This window comes from Girardinichthys multiradiatus, chromosome 21 (assembly GCF_021462225.1).
Source record: "Girardinichthys multiradiatus isolate DD_20200921_A chromosome 21, DD_fGirMul_XY1, whole genome shotgun sequence".
In the NCBI taxonomy this organism is placed as follows: domain Eukaryota; kingdom Metazoa; phylum Chordata; class Actinopteri; order Cyprinodontiformes; family Goodeidae; genus Girardinichthys; species Girardinichthys multiradiatus.
The window spans coordinates 26,830,676-26,853,525 of NC_061813.1; the positions used below are offsets into that span (position 1 = coordinate 26,830,676).

Here is a 22,850-nt window from a genome sequence, read left to right on the forward strand (position 1 = left end):
CTGAGCTCACCAGTGTACCAGCTGAACCACCACCTGTCTTTATGCAGACTCATCACTGTCCTGGATCAAACCAATAAGTGGTGTCATCTTCAAACTTCACGAGTTCCATAGACAGATCCGCTGAGGTGAAGTCATTTGTGTAAAGAGAGAAGAGGAGTGAGGGGAAAACACACCCTGGTGGGCGCCAGTGCCGATGGTTCTTGAGCCGAAGAAGATGCTTCATAGCCTCAACTGCTGCTGCCGGTCAGTCAGGAAGTTGGTGATCCATTGACAGGTGGAGGCCGGCACTATGAGCTGGGTCAGCTTCTGGTGGAGGATGTCTTTGTTGATTGTGTTGAAGGCCATGCTGAAATCTACAAACAGGTTGCTGACATATGTCCCTAGGTGGTTTAGGTGGTCCAGGATGAAGTGTAAACCCAGGTTGATTGTCTGCCGACCTGTTTGCCTGGTAAGCAAACTGCAGGGGATCCAGCAGGGGGGGTGGAATGTCCTTCAGGTGCTTCAACATCACTCGCTCAAAGGATTTCATGACCTAAGACATCAGAGCAGAAGGCCTCTAGTCATTTAATCTTGTGATGCCACTTTTCTTGGTGACTGGGATGATGGGGGAGCATTTAAAGCAGGAGGGAACCTCACACAGCTCCAGTGACTTGAAAATATGAATGAAGATGGGGATTGGTTGGCCAGTGCAGGTTTTCAGGCAGAGAGGAGAGGTACCATCAGGACCCGGAGCTTTCATCCCATTTACATGCTGGAAGAACCTATTTACATCTTCCTTTTTGACCTTTACTGCAAGCAGGGGGAGAGAGGAGGGGGTTACAGAGTTATTGGGAGATGCAGGTCGACCCTTTGTGTGAGAGTGAGGTGTGAAAGGCTGGTAATCAAACCTACAGAAGAAACGTTTCAGATCATCTGCCAGGCGGGGTGTCATCACAGCATGGGGTAAGGCTCCTATAGTTGGTAAAAGTCTACAAACTATCACACTGAAAGGCTGCCATTAGCTAAGAAGCTGTTTATTTTCTCACTGTAGGGTATTTTAGCTAGTTTGATCTCCTTTGTCAGTTTATTTCTTGCCTGCTAATGTAGGGCCTGGTCTCCACTGTGGTAAGCTTCTTTTTGGTCTGATATAGCTGCCTCAGATGTGAAGAAAACTTTTTTGATGTTGAAAGTGCTAAAAGTCTTGATCTGGACACATCCTCGCGGAGCTGATGTATGAAGTCACTACATCACCATACAGCTGCCAGTCAGTATAATGACTTGATGATGGCTGGTAAAGAGTATTTTTCTAGCTTTAACCATTTGCTCTGCTGCTACTGCTTTCATTGCACACATCTTGGCCAGTGCAACTGTTGCTCCCCATCAGAGTAAATTCACATTTATTTCATTTTATGTGATTCTCCCCCAAAGTAGAGAAATGAAAAAAGTCTGAAATTCAATCCCTGCAAGCATGCACTGTGAGGCAACAACCCTCCTTTTGTGCAGTATGCTTCAGATTTCAGCTCACTGACGTGGGCTCTAATCACCTCTTCCACAGTGGTTCCTCTTAAACCATTTTTATTTGTTTCCTCCTTGTGTCACACTTGTTTTTCCTTTTTGTCTTTATTCCTTTATGGCTTAAAGTACTGGCAATAAACTTACATATTCACCATTGGGATTTTATGTTATAGACCAATACATAGTGCATGACTAGGAAGTGGAATGAAAACAGCTATTTTTAAAAACAATATCCCAATCTTAAACACCTCAGAGGACCCTTCAATCCTTTCTGAAAATGAGAGTAGGGTACAACTGCAAACCTTCCATCTAAACTGACAAGCAAGGACAGGAGGCATGTAGTAACTCTGCAGTTCTGAGGAGCTGCAGCAATCAAGAGCCCACATAAGAGTCTGTCGACAAGCCAGCTGTTAGTTGTGCATATGTGGCATTTCTGGAAGAGCGACGGGAAGACAATTGACAGAAAGCTATAGAAGGTCCCGTTTGCTACAAGCCATTTAGGGAACAAAGCAAAGGCGGGAAACAAGATTCTGTGGTTAGATGTACCAAAATTAAACTCCAGCTCTACACATGCCAAACATTGTTTTGAGAAAAACAAGGATGGCATAATCACCCTTAACATGCTTTACTACAGTATGCTGTGGGACTGTTTTTATTCAGCAGTGACAGGGAAGCTGGTCAAAGTTAATGCAAAGAAGGATGAAACCAATATATGCTTGAAATGGTTTTCAGATTTTTATTTGCCAAAAAAATTCAAATGAATTACATCATGTCTCTAGGAGGTTTGACCACTTACAGAATTATACATATGAACCAGGTTTAAACAAAAAGGGGTTTATTTACAAGAAGCAATAATAAACCAGGGTGGTTTGACAATGGCTTCAGCCAAATCTGTAGAAGAGAAGGACAACTATAACACAGCGGTAGATGGTTATCAATGAGCTCTTCGTTTCAAGGAGAGAGGGACTTACTGGCTTGTCACAGAGGAGGTCGCTGGAGAGGAGCACGCTGGAGCTGCAGCGATTGACGGTGGAGAGGGTTCCAGAAAGCTTGAATTCAGAGAGAGATTCACAGTGGTGTAGATACAGCACGTTTACCAATTTTATGGTTTCGACTTCAAAGCAAGGAAGACACAGGGTATCAATTCCACAAAAGGTAAGAAGTCAAACATAAGTTCCAGAGCTTTACTCGGGGAACAGATGTCGACTTGAATACTACCAGCAAGGCAGAGCATCAGGCAAAGAGTGGTTGTCCAGCAGCTCCTTAAATCTTTAGCAGCTTGAGGAAATTACCTGCAGGTGTGACGCCTGCAGAGATCCTCTGAGGGAAGAGCGCTCACTCAGACTCACTTTCAAATTTACAGGAAAACACCAGGATGTGACATACTACTTTTTTAATTAACTATGAAATTATGCACTACTTTGTGTTGATCTCACCTAAAATCCCAATAAAATATATTGGGGAGAACGGACAGAGTTTTTATTCAAGTGGTCTAGATGAAACTTGAAAATATATTTTGTGATTTTGGCCTTGCAGCTAATCTTCTGTACATTATTACAGGATGACATTTACAGAGATAGATGTCTGACCCTTTGGTAGATCATATATATTTTTTTATGTGTTTTCATAACCTGACATCTTGTGAGCATTGTATTAGACTTTTGTCTCTCTTTTGTCTTCCATCTGTCCTGTGGCTTTCTGGTTGTAGCCTCCTGAATGTCTGTGTGCAAATAATAGATGCAAGAGCTGTAACTGGTTGAGGATGATTGCACAAAAAGGAAGATTGTCCTACCCTATAAATTTCCTAAGAGAACTCTTTGTTTTTGCTGCAACTGTGCCAGACCCCAGACCTTTGTGCAAATCTATAATCTTGGTATAGCAAAATAAAACACGAAGACGTCTCCCTTTGAGAACTACTGAGTCTGACTAATCCCTGTTGGTTTTTTTTTTTCCCACAATCTGCCTCCACAGTAGTTTGATGCAGCTTTCAGAACTTTAATCTATTTCATTTCCACTTGTTTTTGTATTTCAGGCATTGTGGCTGTTCTGTTTTGTGGCCTGAGCCAGGCAAAGTACACAACTCTCAATTTGTCACACGAGGGGAGAACAAGAATCAAACAGGTAAATTTGGACTTAATGACTGACTAGTTTTACTTCTACTTTTAAGGAACATTTTCCATTTTTACCCATTCTTATGATCTTTTTCTGGCAGTCTCTTTATCTTTCTATTCTATGCACATGGGAGCTGGTATTAATTGCCGTTAGTGTTCTGGTCATCCTGTGGGTGTCTGTGTGGGAGACAACCCTCCACCTTATCTGCTCAGTAAGCCCAGCACAGACGGAGGTCAGCGCTTCTGAAATACTGAGCTGACAAACTTCACTGTGGAGCAAATAAATCAAAAGTGTACACATAGACTCATCTATGCATTTATTTTACATTATCAGTGCCACGGTGCAGCTGTTTATCACGGAAAAGCTTTCTAAAAGGTAACACAGTTGAAGACCTCACCTACAAAGTAGATTGGCTACGCATTTGTACAGAACAGTGTGTTTACTTGGCAGAATGCCTGTTTCTTTTATTTCATGTTTTATACCTGCTGCTCCAGCTGAAATAAAAAGGTACAAAGAACATTTGAATAGCTAGGCAGGCATATATTTTGTCTCCACAGCATCTCTGGTTAATTTAAATTGAAAGCTTTTTATGTAAGCTTTAAACCAAAGTTGGCTTAATTTATAAAACAAAAATGAAATTTGTAAGTAATTATTAAAATCCAAATATCTGCTCTTCTGTTTTTTATTATTATTAATTAATGTCTTTGTGAGGGAATGCCTTGAAAAATGAGATTTTAACAGATGTAAATAACAGACAAGATGAGCTATAAGGTTTTTCTATTAGGAAGTAGTAAAAATCACAACCAGTCTGTTTTTAATTGTTCAGTCTGCTCTCTTTTTCTTCTTGGTTTCTTTTGACAACCCACATATTTGCAATAAAACTCTTTGAGTATATAGACAAAGAAAAAAGAAACTGACTAAAACACCTGGGCCGCTAAACTCAAAAAGCATCATGCCCTCAGGCTGTAGATTTCTGCAACTGCTTCCTCAAAAGGGAATAATGTCAAAACCGGATATGTCGTGTATTTACATATCTCAGCTTATGTAATGAGGAGACATCTGGTGTCGACTATAAAAACATTGTTACTCACCTTTTTGAAGAAGGTTCGCCCTGTTTGAGCCTCTGATATTTAGTTCAGTGTGCTTCTGACTATTAAAAAGAGAGTGAACACCATGGCAAGATTAAAAGAACCACCTGAGGCCTTCAGAAAGAAGATTGTAACAGTTTATGAGTCTGGGAAGGGATTGAAAGAGGTTTTGAAATATGATGAAATCAGCCGTTCCACAGTTTGGAAAATAGTTTACAAGTGAACGACATCCAGAAGAGCTGCCAATATGTCCAGGTCTAGTCATCTAAGTAAGTTTACAATGAAAATATACAATATGCAAAACGCTAACAGAAGTCTCTAAATGTTCTAAAATCTCATTGTGAGACCTACAGCAGGATCTTGCCACTTTTTTTATTTTATTTATTGATTTATAGGGCACATTTTAAAACTACGACCTCAGCTGCACCAAAGTGCTGTACAGGTAGGAAATCAAAAGGTCTAGCACAGTAAAGGTAAACTGGATCAATGATTAAAAAATCATTGTTGATATAAAAGTGCAAAAAGTGTATGCCTCTGTAGTACAATAAGAAGGAGACCAGATAAATTTAACTTTGGAAAATTGAGGTGTGCAAGAAGAAAAACTTGACTAAGAAAAACATGAAGGTCAGGCTGATGTTTACATCACATCTCCTAACCAGGACCTCTGAAAGATTTATCTTTTGACACCATTACAGATGACCTATTCATTTCAGTCAAATACAATGTTCTAGGAAAAGGATGCTTTAATGAAGCAGGATCTGGTGAGCTCACCATCTTAACACTTATCCACTATGAAATTTGCCATGTATCAAAGGGAGGTTAAGGAAAATGTGAGACAATCTAAAGCAGAACTGGACAGCGCAACATGACAATGACCCAAACAATACCAGTTAATCCACCAAGGATTGGCTTAAAACTAAGAAATCAAAAGTCCTGGGCTGTCCTGTGGGTGTGACTTGAAAAAGGCTGTACAAGAAACAAGAAACCTCTTATACATCTCACAGCTGAAAGTGAGGAGTAGGAGAAACTGTCAGAAACAGGTAGATGGCTCCAAGAAGGGTCTCACTAAAGTGCAGTACTGTGCAAAAGTTTTAGGCAGGTGTGAAAAAATGCTGTAAACAAAGAATGATTTCAGAAATATAAATGATGATTGTTTATTTTTATCAATTTACAAAATGCTAAGTGAGTGAACCCAAACATACAGCCAAAGTCATTAAGAACTATCGTCAGTGTAAAGAAGAACAAGACTTACTGGAAGTGATGGTATGGCACCCACAGAGCCCTGATCTTAACATCATCCAGTGTGTCTGGATTACATGAAGAGAAAGAAGGATGTGAGAAAGCCTACATCCACGGAAGATCTGTCGTTATTTCTCCAAGATGTTTGGAACAACCTGCCAACCAAGTTCCTTCAAAAACTGTGTGCAAGTGGACTTATGGAAGAATTGATACTGTTTTTAAGGCAACGGGTGGTCACAACAAATATTGATTGGATTTAGGTTTCTCTTTTGTTCGTTCACTGCATTTTGTTGATTGATGAAAATAAAAAAACTAAGAATTCAATTTTTGAAAGCATTCCTTGTTTACAGCATTTTTTACACTTGCCTAAAACCTTTGCACAGTACTGTATATATGACAGAAGTGAGGCTGCCATACACAGGCGCCAACATCAGTAGGCAAGGTGGGTGAAGTGTTTTGCCCAAGGACACAACAACTGAGACAGACATAGCGGGGGCTCGAACCGGCAACCCATCGGCTCCACAGTCACCCTATATATACACGCACTTGCATACACATGCACCTTCTCAGAACTACACCCTCTTATCTCTTCTGACCCTCTCTCTCAAGATATTTTTAATCCTTTTTCTTTATCATTTGCAGCTCTTTGAAGTCCTCAACTACCTCGGGGAGATTTTCATTTTCGGCTACATGGGATATATATGGTTTACATTTAGTCACCATGTCTTTAGAGCTCTCTTCATCTTTGGTGCATTTGTATCCTTTTCAGCAACACGATAGAGTTTCTTCACCTACTTTTGAGGAGCCTCTGGATTTCAGCCAGAACTCACTCTGTTTGATTTCTCAGTCTGCTATACTTTGAGTTCGATCCCCTTTTTGTGCAAAGTTACTGGTTCATCCTTCTTGTTTTCAGTTTGGCATCCTTATCATCCCTACAGTGCTTCAAATAAAAAAACAACCCACATCTTAAACTGCTCTGGATTGGATTTGTTGACTGCACAGATGGTATTCAGCTGGCTGGTTGTACTAATAATTATGCAAATGTATACCCTGCAGTACATCTTCAGTAAATAAACACCTATATACCCAAATTTATAATTATTGCCACTAGCTTTGCTAGAAATGCTGAGTGGAATAAAAATGTACTTTGAAATTCGTTTGCTCTGGATTACAGTCCACAGCTCTACTGAACTTGGAAAAAATTCCCTATTTACGAACCTTACAAAAAAGAGGTTGTTATTTTTAACACTTTTCATCTTTTTAAAGTTAGAATCAATTACAAAATTATTTTAGTAACATAGTATATTATATATACTGGTTTAATGTTGTTGGTATTATATCTAGTTTCTATGCTCAAGTTAATTTTAATTAACTGTTCATGACTTGGATCTTCTATCAGCTATACAAATTTTATGTACAGTATTATCCCTATATAAGTCCATTTAAATTAATTGATTTATAGATAAATAATTGGATATTTGCACATACTCAGAATAAATAACCGGAACCCAATGCTAAAGAGATAAAACCCTCCCTTGAGTATTTATTCATTTGGAATAAATATGCTCATGTGAAATATTAATTTTAGTGTTGGTTGTAAACCCCTTTTGGAACAACAGCTACAAAATTCTGGCAGATTACTCTCTGGTTTGGATTCATTTCAGATTTACCCTCTCTGTCTTAACACAGCTTGAAAACAACTCTTACATTAGAAGCATTGGTTGATTTTAGCAGGAAATTCAAAGTTATTTCTTCATGAAACTGTATAAAAAAACTCTGCAAGATCTAGTATCGAACAAAGCAAGAAAATATTTGACTTCTCAGTCAATTCATTTTAATAATATTTTTGGGGAAATTAGCAATTAAAATTTTTCTGTTTTATTAAATAGAGTAACACATTTTTCTTGTGTCATGAGTTAACGATATTTTTTTACATACTGTAGAATTAGTGTAGAATAATGCAGCTCATATTTAAACTGTCTATACTGTATACTTTTGTTTTTGTGCTTGTCTTAATCTAAGGTGGATCCAGTGCTGAAAAGCATAGTAAATGCACCTTCTTAGAGAAAGCATCTCAAACTGTTGCTGGATATCCTTTAAAAATAACTTGGAGGCTCCTCATACATTGGGAGACATTGTCTTTTATGAGACAAATAGCTTTGTCCTTTTAACACTGCCGTGCAAACCACGGGTGTTCATGTTTTTCTGATGGTGGATTTATGAACATCAACATTAAAGACTATGAGAAAAGCTCTTCTTGTTCAGAGGTTACCATGGGATTCTGTGTTAGCTAGACTATTACTCTCATTGGTCAATGTGATCCTGTCTGACTGTAGAAATTTGAAGTTTAACAATGGATTAATACCATGACTAACACGAAGAAGTAATTCATTTTTGTTTTTAAAACATTTAAGGCTTTGTTCATGTTGAAAAACAGGGGAGCAAATTTGGGAAAATAAAAGACAATCACCCATCAGTACCTGAGAGAATATTCTATCAAATTAAAGGAATACAACACTGCCTCATGTGTACATGCACCCCATATTTAAACCCCTCATCTTACAGCTCATGCAACAATGTCAGTGAATGGGGTAAACCTGGTGAGTTATAGGAAATGTGGATTTGTTGTTGTAGAGGTCTAAGACAGTGTGTGGCTTTTATGCTTATTAGTCCATTTAAGTCAATTTAAAGATGTTACCATTAGATTTAGTTAGAAAAGGGTCCCCAGTTCACTGGGATTCTAGGAAACATGTGACGCTAGGTAACTGGGAGGCTGTTTGGTTACCCATTTAGCATTTCTTTTTCACAGCGTCCTATTATTGCTAAACTAAAGGCCCATTTCCCTGTTTTTCCTCGGCCACCTTAGAGTGGGACAAGAGTGACATTTGTAATACACTGAGTGGTCAAATCTGGACAGAATTATTTTACTCTGACTACAGATCCTTTAAAGCACCGTTTGAGGTTTGTTATTGTGACTGTTTTTGTGAAAAAGTGGGAGATTTGTAGTATTCCTAATATTTTCATTGGGAACGAATTAGTATGTTTCTTTGAGTTATTGTTCATAGTGGGGTTTTTGTTAGCTACTTTATTTGGTCAACTACTTCCAATATTGTTGATGTAATTCTAAAGTCTTTAAATATTTTTAAAACCAATGTACATGGTACCAAAAGCTGTAATGGCTGCCTAATCATACTGGCATAGTTTGGTATCATAGCAGACGTTTTCTGCTCGAAGCTGCTGTTGTAGCTGTCAGGTTTTCTTTGTTGGGGAATGAATGGGAGGTTTTGTAGTTGGGACTGGGAGCTATCCATTCTTTAATTGTCCTTTTCTCAGTGCTGGCATAAAAGTAGGGTATGCTAGAAAAAAAGACCAAAGTGACTGCACTCCATGGAGCTGTTCTTTCACAGTCCACTGCTCAGATGGCCAGCAATTATTGTTACTGTTCATTGTCCAGCACAGGGTCAAAGGGGCCACAGAAACATGGACTGAGCAAATTCCTTTCTCAGTACTCCTGTTTAGTCAGAGTGGCTACTAGTGGAGGAAAACACATGACTTGAGTTTATCTGTCCTCCATATAATATCTACAAAGATCTCACAATCTGCTCCAACTGGAAGCTGACGGCGTTGTACAAACAGGAAGAAATGGAGGTCAGAGTCATCTTGAAGGGCCATAAATGTGTCTATAAAAATGGAATAACCTGAGTCATTCACCCTGTGTTAATCGCTCTTTGGCTGTTTAGTAGATTTTAATCGCTATAGCCTCCAGCCTTAGCCAGTGACAATGGAGACTGGCTTTATTGGAAATGGAGCTGCGATGAACGTGCTTAATTAAGTCTATTCAATAGCTCAAAGGCCTTTGGAGGGGAGAGATGACTGATTTTGGGAGCAGGATATTGCTTCTAAAATTCCATAGGGTTCACGTGATTTAATATTGACTGCAGGATGTGAGGGAACTCTGTTTTAGTAATAGCTCTGTCAGACTAACGTTCCCCTGCCATAGGTATTGGTGCTGTTTTGATTTCTTGCATCATATTTGAATTTCCCTTGAGAAAGACTAAAATCTATTCCCTCCGTGAATCTAAAACAAGGTTACCTGTCTGCATAAATGGCTCTCATGCATCAAAGATTATAGAGGGTTTGAAAATATGTTTGGTTCTCTTTACCCGTGTTCTCTTAGTGGCACAACTGCAGATGCTACAAAGTAACCAAAATCTTAGGTTCAGTCAAGGTTAGTAGATGTTAAAAGAAGGCCATGGAAGCTTTTTTTTTTTAATGTGACAAAAGACATTAAGTGTCCAAAATGGCAGCTATTTCCCTGATAACTGCCCACCTATAATTTTCTGCATTACTGCCCTGGACACTTAGCATTCAATCCCATCCTGTGAGCAACATCAAAGTGGGTGTTTAGAGCCGAGACAGCTGGCAGCGTCGGATTGGTTTCATAATTCAGCAAGGTGCCACACTGCTGTGTTTGCATTGCAAACGCAGAGTTTAGAGATGATTTTTCATATTCCACATTCATATTATATTAATACAGTTAAAGCCAGATGTTTACATGCTGCAAAAAAAGATATAACCTTTATTCTCATTGTCTGACACTAAATTAGACACTAAATCCTGTTTTAGGTCAGTTAGGATTACAAAAAATGTATGTAATGGCTAAAGGTCAGAACAATAAACTGAATGAGAAAGTGTGTCCACACTTTTGAGCGGTAGAGTTCATTACCTTAGAATTTTGTAACATTGCCTTTTAAACTGTATTTTGTATGGTGCTCCAGTCCCCCGTGCAACGAAGCACCTCCACAACTTGACGCCGCTACCATCATGATGTAAGAAGATGGTGTTCTCAGACTTGCAAGCTTCCCCGTTATGGTTTCATCCTCACAGAGCAGCATTTCAGCCCTTGTATCCCTGTTATGATGCTCTCGTTCCAGCTTTAGCTAACACCTTTACAAGGTCTTTTGCTATTGTCGTGGAGTTATTATTCACATATCAGACCACAAAACATTAATTGCTGGGTCAAAGAACCCATCTCCTTTCTGTACAATATGATGGCTGGATATTCCTACAGTGTTAATACTTGCATACAAATTGTTTAAACAGGTGACATGGCACCATAAAGGGATGTGGACATTTTGTCCAAGCATGAACCAGTGAAGCTCCCCAATTCACTTTCTAATAAATTGGCTTCTTTTGATGATGTCACACAAGGCAGCAGTAGGTTTGAGGTGTTACTTTAAAATACATCTAAAATACATCTGTACCTCAACTACCTTAAATGTTGTGAATTAACGTATCGGAGGTTTACAATGCCATTAAATCATCATCTGGGCTTTTCAGATGATGTCATAGTAATCTTAGTGTATATAAGCTTCTGAATTTGAATACAAAAATACATACAGAAATTTCTAAAATTATCTCATAATTCTAGCAATATCTGTTTATATGGTGTATGTAAAAAAAAAATCAGATTTCAACTGTAAAATTATGGCTTAAGAGGAAGTTTAGTGTTAGGAAAAAACAATAGTATTGACATGTTTAATGTTGAGGTAGACTGAAACTTTTACCACAAAAGGGCTAACTCACTATATTGCCTTGTTAATAAGAGAACCATTTAAATATGTAATGAGTCTGGTTTGTTCTTTTATCTTAACATTAACAATTTCCTCTGTTCACAGGTCAGTTTGTCATAATTTCCTTAACCATACTCAATTGCTTTAGTTATCCATCTTTATTTCAAGAGCCTGCAACATCTACCCTTTGTCTTTCCTGATAAACCTGGGTCATACAAACAAGATATCTCACACCTTCCAACACTTCATGGTGTTTGCAGGTACAGTTTTCTTCCACTTCTATTTGTTATTAGGTCTTCAGCATAGCTGCAAGTGGGACTGCTTGAGGGATAAATGTTGGATTTGCTATCTTATTTCTGCACAGTTTTTCAAAACTGTGCAGAACTTTCTCATTTATCCCATTGTTCTGGGCCTGCAGCTAACGGTGTATGTGAGGTTGATGAACAGTGTCCTTTGTGGAATAAGTGTAAAACAATGTCTTTATGAAGTTAGTTTGACTGGCACAAATGCCAGCAGCTACTTTAAGCCTTTAATATTTCACTGCTGTTGCTCCTGAGGGCAGTTCTGCTTGAACGGATAAATTCTGAATCATAAATGTTTGTATTTTTCAATCATAACTTGTTAGTTTTTGTTAAAGGAAATGTATATAAATAATATCCTTAATAGGAGTAGTAGAGAGTAATATTTTAAACCTGTTATAGTTTAAAGACTGAAGGTAAAGAAATATGTTATAGAAAGTGTTGCACCATCCTGTATCTCTGAATGGCTGACCTACTTTATGTCTTATGTAAGAATGCTTCCCTATAAAAACCCCTTATCTTGCAATTGTTTGAAATTCATTAACCAATGCAAGCAACCAACACCTCCCCCATTTTCTTCACATGGAGTTCAAGAAATCGATATGGGATTTTTTTGCCATTAGGCTCTGTATCAGACAATTTAAGCAATTTTTGGTCAACAACTGTATTGTGGAAGTGATAACCAGGGAGTAATCTGTTTCCCTTCTATAACGTTATTATCTGGATGGCTTTCTGCTGCCTGTTATAAGTTATTGGTTGTTATATAGTTGTCTGGTAGTTTGACAGATGTCATGAATCCATCTGTTTCCTCAAAAAATCTGTTTTCTATCTATACTCAGGTTTAAGAGGGGCTATTTCTTTTAGCTTGGCTATAAGAAACACATCAACAGAAGCACAGCGCACCATTCTCACCACCACTCTGCTCCTGATTGGCTTCACTGTTTGGGTGCTGGGTGCAACTGCCGGTCCCCTGCTGGGCCATCTGGACCTCAGGTCAGTGTTCGCTGGGGGACAAAGTGGGATGCAGGTTAAACCAACTATCCCATATTTTTTTCTTCTTTTTCATCTGTTGTATCATCGTCTGTATCTTACCCATGATGACAATGAGAATTGAACAAGATTCTAAGGCATAATCAGCTCTTTATTTTGTCAAGATGTTCTCTCTAAGTTGGATTTCTGCCTATCTTCCAGTCCTGAGGATATTGTTCAAAAAAAGGTTTTTAAGGTAGCAATGATACAGGTTATGTTAAATTATATTTACATATAAAAAAAATCTATCAGCCTCATCTTTTATTTTATCCATCTAAAATCCAACCACAATTTTCACACTTCCTTATATATTCTCTATATAGTTGAAGACTCCATGAATTACAGTATTAATAATCACACTGATCTATTTTAATGATAGATTAGATTAATAGCAACAAAAACCCACAACATAAAAAACATAATACTAGCAACTATGTAAGGAGAAATGTCTCAGGGAAATTAAAATTCAAAATGCCATTTACTCGGCTGATGAAAGCCTAACTTTATTTACAGTACATCAGACAGGTTGCTGGATGGCTCAGTTGGTAGAGCAGGAACACCATGTAAGGCTATAGTCCTAGGTTTGATTCCTGATCTTGGGTCATTTGCTGCAAATCATCTCCTCTCAGCCCCCTCTTTCCAGTCAAATTTCTATTTAATAAAGACCACTAATGCCAAACAAATCTTAAAAATAGTACACAAAACTGTCTAGTTAAAAGTTAAAAATGACTGACTGACTGAATCTTAAGAAAAGGTTTGAGGGGAATAAAATGACTTAAAAAGTGGTCCAACAGACCAGAACACTGCCCTATCAAAAGAATCTGAACGCCTTACTTTGGCCCGGTTCTTGTTGCGTTACCTTTCAATGAACTAGACTGACTCTCGGCACCTGTGACTCTCGGCACCTGCAGTTCTGACACTCATCCTCCAATTATATAAATGCAGAAAACTAAGGCCCAGCAGCTGTTCTAGTCGGCCTCAAGATCGATCTCCTGAGGGTAACACTTGCTATTTAAAATCTGGCTCAGGCGTTGGATGTTCGGTGGTTGCTCACTTTAAATCTGGAAACAAATTCTCAACAGGAACAATAATCAGCTTGTGGAATGATGTTGAGGCGTGTGGGAAACAAGACAAAACTCAGCTATAACCTTATAAAGCAGTTAAATTTGTCCTGTGAACAAAACACTGTTTTCCACAACCAAATAAGGCAGGGTGATTAGGCCTGAGTTGACCTAATTGGGCTTCCCTTCTTGCTGCTATTATCCTGTTCTCAGTCTCAGCTCACAGAAAACTTCACAAAGTGATGTCAGCATTCTACAATCAAAAAGACTTTGGAAACATGAGCCTTTGACAAAGTAATAGTAAAAAATTATTTATTAACGTTTTCCAGCTAGAAGCTGTGGCTTCCTTCCAGGTTTCATTATGTACTCCAACCACTTTTCAAATTACAACTAATCATTAAATGAATATTTCAAAAGCTTACTGAGTCCTTAACTAGAAGAAATATCATCTGCTTGATTAAACATTATTTTAGCTGAAAATAAAATCATAGTGAAGACCTTCTGCAAAGGCCTTGGTCACAAGAGTGAAATGTGGCAAGTAACTTAACATAAACAACAGCCTTACCTCAGGTATTGTGTTAGCCTGTGTGTAACATGTAGTAGTGCAACCACTGCTCAAAAACAGAGCCTTGATGCAGCTGGTTTTTGTCATTTTTGGTCAATTTCAAAACGTCTGCTTCTTTCACAAGATTTAGCAGCAGCTGTGCTTTTGCATCCCTAATTATTTTTTACCTTATGTTCTTGAAAAGAAACTAACTGCAAAAAGTTAGTAATGTTATTTAATTAGTCACTGATTTAGGTGACAGTGCCTTTAGACCTCAACGCTGCTTTTAAAACTCTTGACCCAAGTATACCTATCTCCTGTTCAAGGCACTGTCTTATTGCAGGCACTGTACTGGAATGGTTTAGTTCTTACTTACTGAACGGAGTTTCTCTGTGAGCCACTCTGTGAATCACTTCAGGCCTCACTTGCCTCTTGTTATCTAATTTAACAATAATTACTGGGCAAAAATCAGTGGGAGGGTTCCAAGGCTACAACCAGTGCTGACCCAATATAACACAAAGGCTTTGCCAAAAAAACGTCTTAATGATCCCCAGATTCTACTAAAGTGCAGATTCTGATCTAAAGTGCATTGGCAAGTCCACCTCTGAATGTGTCGGGGAAGGACTAAGGGTCGGACCAAAGCGCAGACAAGAGCTCGGTAGCCGCATCATAGTTACTTCCTTGTTTTAAAAGTCCAAAAGGTAACAAAACACACTGCAGGGATGAAACAAGGACTAGATCAAAACTTGCGCAAACCTGCAGGTACTCATAGCAAGGCATAGCATAGTCCAAACAAAGCATAGGTATCCAAAGCGTAGCATAAACGAAGCATGAACAAAGCATAGACATAGAAACGTAGCATAGAAACGTAGCATAAACGAAGCATAGACATCACCGACATAGAAACAAGGAACCAGCAAGGAACTAAACAAACAGAACAGCTAATATACACAGAGCACAGAGAGGGGAACAAAAGGCAGGTAATCAAAGAAACAGGGAACAGGTGTGACAAGGAACAGGTGAAACAAATACAAAGGCTGAGGATGGGTGAAAGGACTGAAACAGAAAACACAAACTAAGCAAGAGAATAAATCAGAGGAGGAAATAAAGAACTAGAACAATTATGAACTAAAGTAAACAGAGAAACTAGAGGGGAACATAGAAACAATAACTTAAGAAATAAACAAAGAGCCATAAGGAGAATCAAAAATTACAAAATAAACCAACAAGTCCAAAATGTCACTCCATGACACAATGGCTGGAAACACTAAAAAATGTTTTGGAGTGGCCTAGCCAGATCAAAACCTAAGATCCGATTAGGATGCTGTTGCATAACATTAAATAGACAATTCATGCTGAAACCCTCCAATGTGGCTGAATTAAAATGATTCAACAAAGAAGAATGAACCAAATCTTTGATGGCAGTTTTTAGGTTTAGTGGCAATTACTTTTTCATAAAGGACCAGGTTGGTTTAGATTGGTTTTTTTCCTCTTAATAAATGAAATCATCATATTAAAACTGCATATTGTATTTACTCAGGTCCTCTATGTCGGATTAAAAAAAATCAATAAGCTGAAACATTTATGTATGATTAAGAAAAGCTCAAATGGCCAATAAGGCATGCAGGAAGGTAATTAGTCACCTCTATTGTTAAAGTGTAATTCATGGCCCAGATCATGGACATATAATTGACTCAGTTTTTGCAGTGTCTATCATGGCTGATGGAAAAGCTTTAAAAAGTATTTATATTGTGTAGATATCAAGTTAAACATTCCCTATGCTGCGGGATATTAGTAAATTAATGTACATGAGAAAAGTTATTGTATTTCTGTAATTCAGTTCACAAAATGAAAGTCATATATTAAATAGATTCATTACACACACAGTCCTACATTTTGAGTGTTTATTTCAGTTATTTTAGTTGATTATGGGTTATAGCTAATGAAACCCAATGTTCAGTTTCTCAGAAAATTATAATATTACAAAAGATCAACAAAGAAAGGATATATTTAAAAAAAAATAGAAATATTATTTTATGGACATGTTATGACTCGTTCTTGGAAAAGTCTGCTGACTTCAAAGATGTCCACTAGACAGTCATTGACACCTTGGCATGGTGGGTAAGCCACAGAGGGTACATGCTAAAATAAATGGCTGTATTCATGCATAATATATTTAAGCATTTTAATGGCAAGTTTAGTGGAAGCAAAAGGGTGGGAGACAAAAGTGCACAAGCAAGAGGGAAAACTGTGTTCTTGAGAGGAATGTAAAGCAAAACCAATTCAAGAGTTTTGTGAAACATTTACAGCTGAAGTCAGAGTTTCACCACACACAGACCTGTCCTGGACATGGGCAATAGACAATCTGTGAAGTACTTAAAAGAGGAAAATGAGAGACACGAGACTAAGTAATGCAGAGAATCTCAACACTGCTATTAAAGCAACCTGGCCTTCCTGAACACCTGAGCAGAGCCGGCAGAGATCTCCTCTATGCCACATTGATGCAGTAATTCATGCAAAAGGAGCCCTAAAAAAGTACAAATACTGTATAGTACTTGGACATACCTTTCAATAAGCCAACATGTATGTTTTCAAAATCCCATTTCTTTATTGATTTTATTTAATATGAACATTTTCAGAGATATAGAAATTTGGATTTTCATTAGCTTTAAGCCATGTTGATCAATGCTAGTAGAAACAAATGATCGGAAAAAACATTGCGGATGTAATAAATATATATATAATATATGTGTTTCACTTTTTAAATCGTATTACTGAAATAAATTAATATTTAGATGAGTTTCTGATTTACTGAGAACCAGCTATAGGTAACATATCACCAGATCTCCAAATGTTCCTGTGCATGTCTCAGATCTTCATGCAGAGTTACACAGAGAATATAATCAAAGACAGGTCCCTCCATTTTCTCCTAAATTAGCCCAGTCTTATCTGAGGGCTGAAGAATTCACTCTGCCATGTGTGGATTGTGGATATTTACTAACCCAGCAATGCCCACATTGGAGACTTGAAATGCCTTCTTACAAACAAAGAAAACAGTCATTTGTGAAGTCAAGTGAAACCTAGAGTCCCCCTATTGTTAATGAATTGCATGCTTTGGTAATTCAATCTGATCGGTTGTTTGTTCCAGCTTTTACAGCCAAACAGCCTTTATTTCACTATTATAAAGAGGACAAAGAATGGTTCTCAGCATGAAATCCTGACACAAAATTCAGGCCCATATTGCCTGATCTTTTGCTTGTTTTCTTTGTGGTTTCTAGACCTGTTCATGTTCTTATCATCGAAGACTGAGCTGTATGAAAGCAGACATTACGTGCAGCAATTCCCAACTTTCTGTGCTGTCTGTCTGTTCTGTGAATAAATCTCTGAATAAATCGAACCATTCGAGACTGGTAATCCCAAACAATGACAAGGATATCTTTACAGTTTCACTCTGGTGAAGCTGATTAGCCGGTTATCCAGCCTCTTATCGACCCTTTCTGACAGCAGTCTATGAGAAGTCTTATTTACAATTCAAACTGAAAATCTTCTTTAAAATTGTACTTTACCTATAAAACAAACCAAAAATATATGTTATATAAAAGAAAACATAGAAAGTGTTACAAACAACTCTATTTCTTGAGAGTTTATGGTTTGGATTGATTTGGTTTATTTTTTATTTTGTGTTGTTTTATAAGTAAGCATTCTAAGATCTGCCTAACATTATTTTAAAGAATAATTTGTGTGTGGAAATCTGATAGAGGTGATAGAGAAACAAAGAAGTTTAATGGCCCATTTTGATCTAACATAAGAGAACAACAGAGAACATGCAGCAACCCAATATTTCTGGAATAGCCTTTAAATTGTCACGCAGAGTCAATCTGAGAAGCCATAATGATCAATGCACCTGAATGTTTATATAATCAGTAATGTTTGTTTAAAGCATACTTCTGTCAGTCACTATAAATTTGAGGATCGGGAGCTACATGGTTACTTCTGCTATCCTAAAACTGTTCTGGTGCTCACAGCAGAACCATTGCAAACCTGATCCAAAAAACACCTCTGTTCCCCACTTCCCATACCTTTGCAAAAGTATTCATACACTTTGAAGGTGTTCATATTTTGTCTCATATCAGCAAATTTCAGTATCTGAAAATCAAAATGGTCTGGTATGCATTTGTATTCACCCCCTTTTACTCCTTTAGCCCTAAATAAAAACCAGGGCAACTGACCGCCTTCTACTGTCACATTATTAGTTACCTGAGCCCACTTGTGTGAAATTTAATCTCAGTATTAACACAGCTGTTCTGTGAAGGCCTCAAAGGTTTGTTAGAGAGTGAACTAACAGCCTCATGAAGACTAAGGAACACACTAATAGGCTGATCAAGATGTGCAATCCGAGAAGCAGCCTGGTAATACTTGGAGGAGCTGCAAGCTCCACAAATCTGAGTTGATGGGAAGATGGATAAAGCTGAATACAGGGAGAAAATCTGTTAGAGGTCGATACTTGAGACTGGAACAGAAATTCACCTTCCAGCAGGACTATGACCCTAAACATACAGCCAGAGCTATAATGTAATAGTTTAGATGAACGCATATTGATTTCTTACAATGGTCTAAGCCTAAATCTAATTGACAGTCTTTGGCAGTATTGGATAACTGCCTCTCCATCCAGTGTGGAGCTATTTCTGCCAAGACGAGTGAGCCGAAATTTCCATCTCTAGATGTGCAAAGTTGGTGGGAACAAACACTTACAAGCCTTTTAGAGTAATCACAGCAAAAGGTGGTTGTACGCTGTAGTGACTCAGGCAGGCTGATTACTACTGCAAGCCACAGTTTTTGTATTTGTGTTTAGAAAATTAAATTGTGTACTATTTTTCTTCCACTACAAAAGTATTTACTACTTTCTTTTGCTTTATCACATTAGATCTCAATAATGTGAATGTGAAATGGAATGTGAAAAAATGTGAAAATGCTCAAAGTAACAAATGCTTTCGAGAGGCACTGCATGCATGATTATATCCTTAAAAATTATGCTGGATGCAACCCATCTTAAATTGATTAACTTTTGAGGAACCAGCATATTTTTTAGGTGAAAACAATTAATCTAGGCTGCTCACCTTGGGATGTCAGATCATATTTCTGTGGACCTGATACCAGCCTATAAGCCCCTAATCAGCAGAACCAAACTCACCATCAAAACCATTCAGGTTTGGACCAAAGAGGCCTGCTCAGCCTTACAGGACTGCTTTAAGCAAACAGATTTGGGATTATTCAAAGAGGATGCTGGACTTTGTGTAGACAGCACGGTGTGGACTTTGCTAAAATCCCGGAATGCAGCATTCAGATCAAGTGAATGTCCTTCCTGACATGCTGGCCAGGATAAGGAAACTCACATCTGCCCCACTGATCCTCAACACCAGCCCGCCGCAGGGTTGTGTTCTCAGTAGTGCTCCAGGAGTAACCTCATCCTGAACATCAGCAAGACCAAGGAGGTCATAGTGGATTACAGGAGGTCCAGGAGGACTGAACACGCTCCCCTATGCATACAGGGGGAGGTGGTGGAGCATGTGGACAGCATAAAGTTCCTTGGCATTCACATTTCCACTGACATCTCCTGGACTGAGAACACCTCACACCTGGTAAAGCAGGCCGAATATCTGGAGAGACAAAAGCTCGCAGACGAACTTTTGCTCCATAAGGCCATTCCCGGAAGAGCTTGAAAGCTGGAAATCTGTCTGATACAAGAAGGTCAGAAGATTTATCTGCCGATCGAAGACCGCGCCGACACCCGGCCCAGGTGGAAACCCACAGAGGTTCTATGTCCAAGGAGAAGAGTTTCCTCCTTGTGTAATGCAGTCGACTAACGGTTCATCTTTTCCCCTCCTGGACGGATGAGAAATTACCGTTTTCTTTTTCTTAATTTGATCACGGACGCATGATCCCCCTCTCCTCCTTTTTCTTCAGACCTGATCCATCCTCAACCTGTGAAGAGCAGAAATAAACGTCAAAGTAATTTCGTTCTTTTCATATTAAACCGGATAGGTGCATTTAGAGGTCTGGGCAGGATGAGGCAGTTAAGGTGATTTAGGATCACCAGTAGTTAGTCTCAGGTATTAACTTGTTGCATGCAATACTGATTGAATTATGTTATGCTGAGCTGTGTTTTGATTTGCTGCGCAAGCGCTGCTGAATTGTGTGTGGTTTATGTTTTGTCCGCCTGATCTCAAATCAGCCACGAGTTAGAAGTTGGACTTTTAAAAGTTTTTCATTCAAAGCAACTGCGGTCTGGGCCTCACCCGACCACTCTTTGTTCCAGTTTTATTGCTGGAGTTTTTCCACTGAGTTCCCGCCTCAGAGTTTATGACTCTTTGTCAAGATTTGGGGCGATCAGCTGGTTGTGGCTAAAGGGCCGTGGCCCCACCGTTTTATCAGCTGATCGCTGCAATCGAGACATCAGCACCAGGAGGATCTCTTTCCATTTCACCCAAATTACACATTTTGTCCATAAAACTACTGGTTTGATCTTCATAGACACTAAATGCGCATATATGTTTTTCTTTTATTATTATTGTCAGGTTATCATTTTTATTCCCTTTGTGTAGAATGGTGCTTGTTAGTTAGGTGAAGGTTTTTGGACCAGAATAATGGTATATCAGGATTATTTCGCTTCAATAAATCTTCATATATATAATTAAGAGAAGCGTTTGTGTTTATTTTGTGCAAGAGTGATTTATCTGTAAAAACAAGGTCGAAGTTCCCCCACCTTCAGTGAAGCGGTTGAATAAACAGTGACAGTTTGTGGTTTTGGTTAATAATTTGTAATTATTAAAGAGCTTTGAGCCCATAATCACAACACCAGAGAACATCTCTGATTTCTATTTGTAAGTAATGATTTTGGTTAAGAAATTATTATTATTATTTTTAATTATGATTTTAAATTATAATTCTTGATAAATATTAATTAATCAATTATCATAATCCTTACACTGATGTGCCTTACAATTTTTAGTTTGTGTGTTTCTTTTATCTATGTGCATTCTGAACCGAGTGTCTGACAAAAAATTTCATTATGAGTCCATAATGACAATAAAGATTCTTGATTGATTCTCTTCTTCACAAGGTCTCTGGAAGTTTTAGTTATTATTGTTCCAGTAGAGTTTACCAAGACAGAATAACAAGCTAAGGGCAAAATCTTATCTTCTGGTCTCAAACTGGTTTCTTAAGTGTAACCAAATAATGTTCCCGATTTAGTTTTACAAACTGAATATCAGTATTTAAAAACGAAAAGTGTCCTAAGATTTGATTAACCAAGTCACTTGAACGTCCTTCTGGCAGTGTAAAGGATGCAGTCTATTTTTGACCTGCTCTGTGTGCATTTAGAAGCAGATTCACTTGGATAGATTTGTGCTACACAAGGGTTATTTCAACCAAAATAAATGAGCCAGATATCAGACTGAAACACAGGGTTGCCCAGATGAATATTTTAAAGCTCAGATAATACAAGTACAACTTTTTGGCTGCTCACATTTTCAAACCACTTCAAGAAAAATTTATTAAGTATAAAATATATGCTGATAACTACTTAACAAACAACTGTTTTGTCTTCACTAATAGCAAATGCTAGAAATAAAATAAACAGAATAAATAAAGACCAAAGCTTATTGACTGTACTGAAGTCCTTTTTTACTGTTAGCTTTACATTGGTTTCTTTGTATTATTAGTTTTAAAGGTTAATTTCTAAAATCCCAACATGGGCTTGGGCCTGTGAATTAGCCTTTTCTAGAGGGCCTATAGACAGGAAGTTTTTTGAAATGTAACAATGTTTTATATTGTGCCCCTAATCAAATACATTTTAAATAATAATGAACTGTTCAATTAGGTTAATCCTTAATCAAGCAAAAATAGAACAGTATATAGCATATTTTTTGGCACTGCTGGCACTGCTGGCAAAGTTTCTTGAAAAATCTATTCTACTCAAAGCATTTCTGTGAATTAAATGTAATTTAAGTACTTTCAACACATGCTTTACATACATGCTTTAAAAACATTTATTTAATAATCCAAGACATAATCCAAGACATTTGTCTGTGATGTGGCACAGACGGCCAGTTCTTTTAGCCTATCTTTGAAATGGCAGTAGCTTAAGTAACCACTTGTTTTAACCTATGTATGGAAAATGTCTTCTCTCAACGCACATGTCGAACCTCGTAGCAGATGGGCTACAGCAGCAGAAGACCATACTGGCCCACTACTCCTGTCAGTTAATATCGGAAAACTAAGGCAGCAATTCAAACAGGCTCACTCAAATTGGGCAACAGCAGATTAAAATAATGTTGTTTAGTGTGATGAGTCTTGACTACAGCTACAACATTCAAAAGGTAGCTTCAGAATATGTGTTAAACAAGGTGAAG

General features: G+C 38.0%; 1 protein-coding gene across 1 annotated transcript in view; it reads left to right on the forward strand.

Moving 5' to 3' along the window:
- LOC124857749 (sodium/hydrogen exchanger 9-like) overlaps positions 1–22,850 on the forward strand; it is a 118,640-nt gene that overhangs the window by 49,372 nt on the left and 46,418 nt on the right. Inside the window, exons 9-12 of the mRNA XM_047349156.1 lie at positions 3,527–3,615; positions 6,576–6,689; positions 11,655–11,766; positions 12,645–12,798. Of these exons, the coding sequence (XP_047205112.1) occupies positions 3,527–3,615; positions 6,576–6,689; positions 11,655–11,766; positions 12,645–12,798 (469 nt within the window). The remainder of the gene's footprint in view (positions 1–3,526; positions 3,616–6,575; positions 6,690–11,654; positions 11,767–12,644; positions 12,799–22,850) is intronic.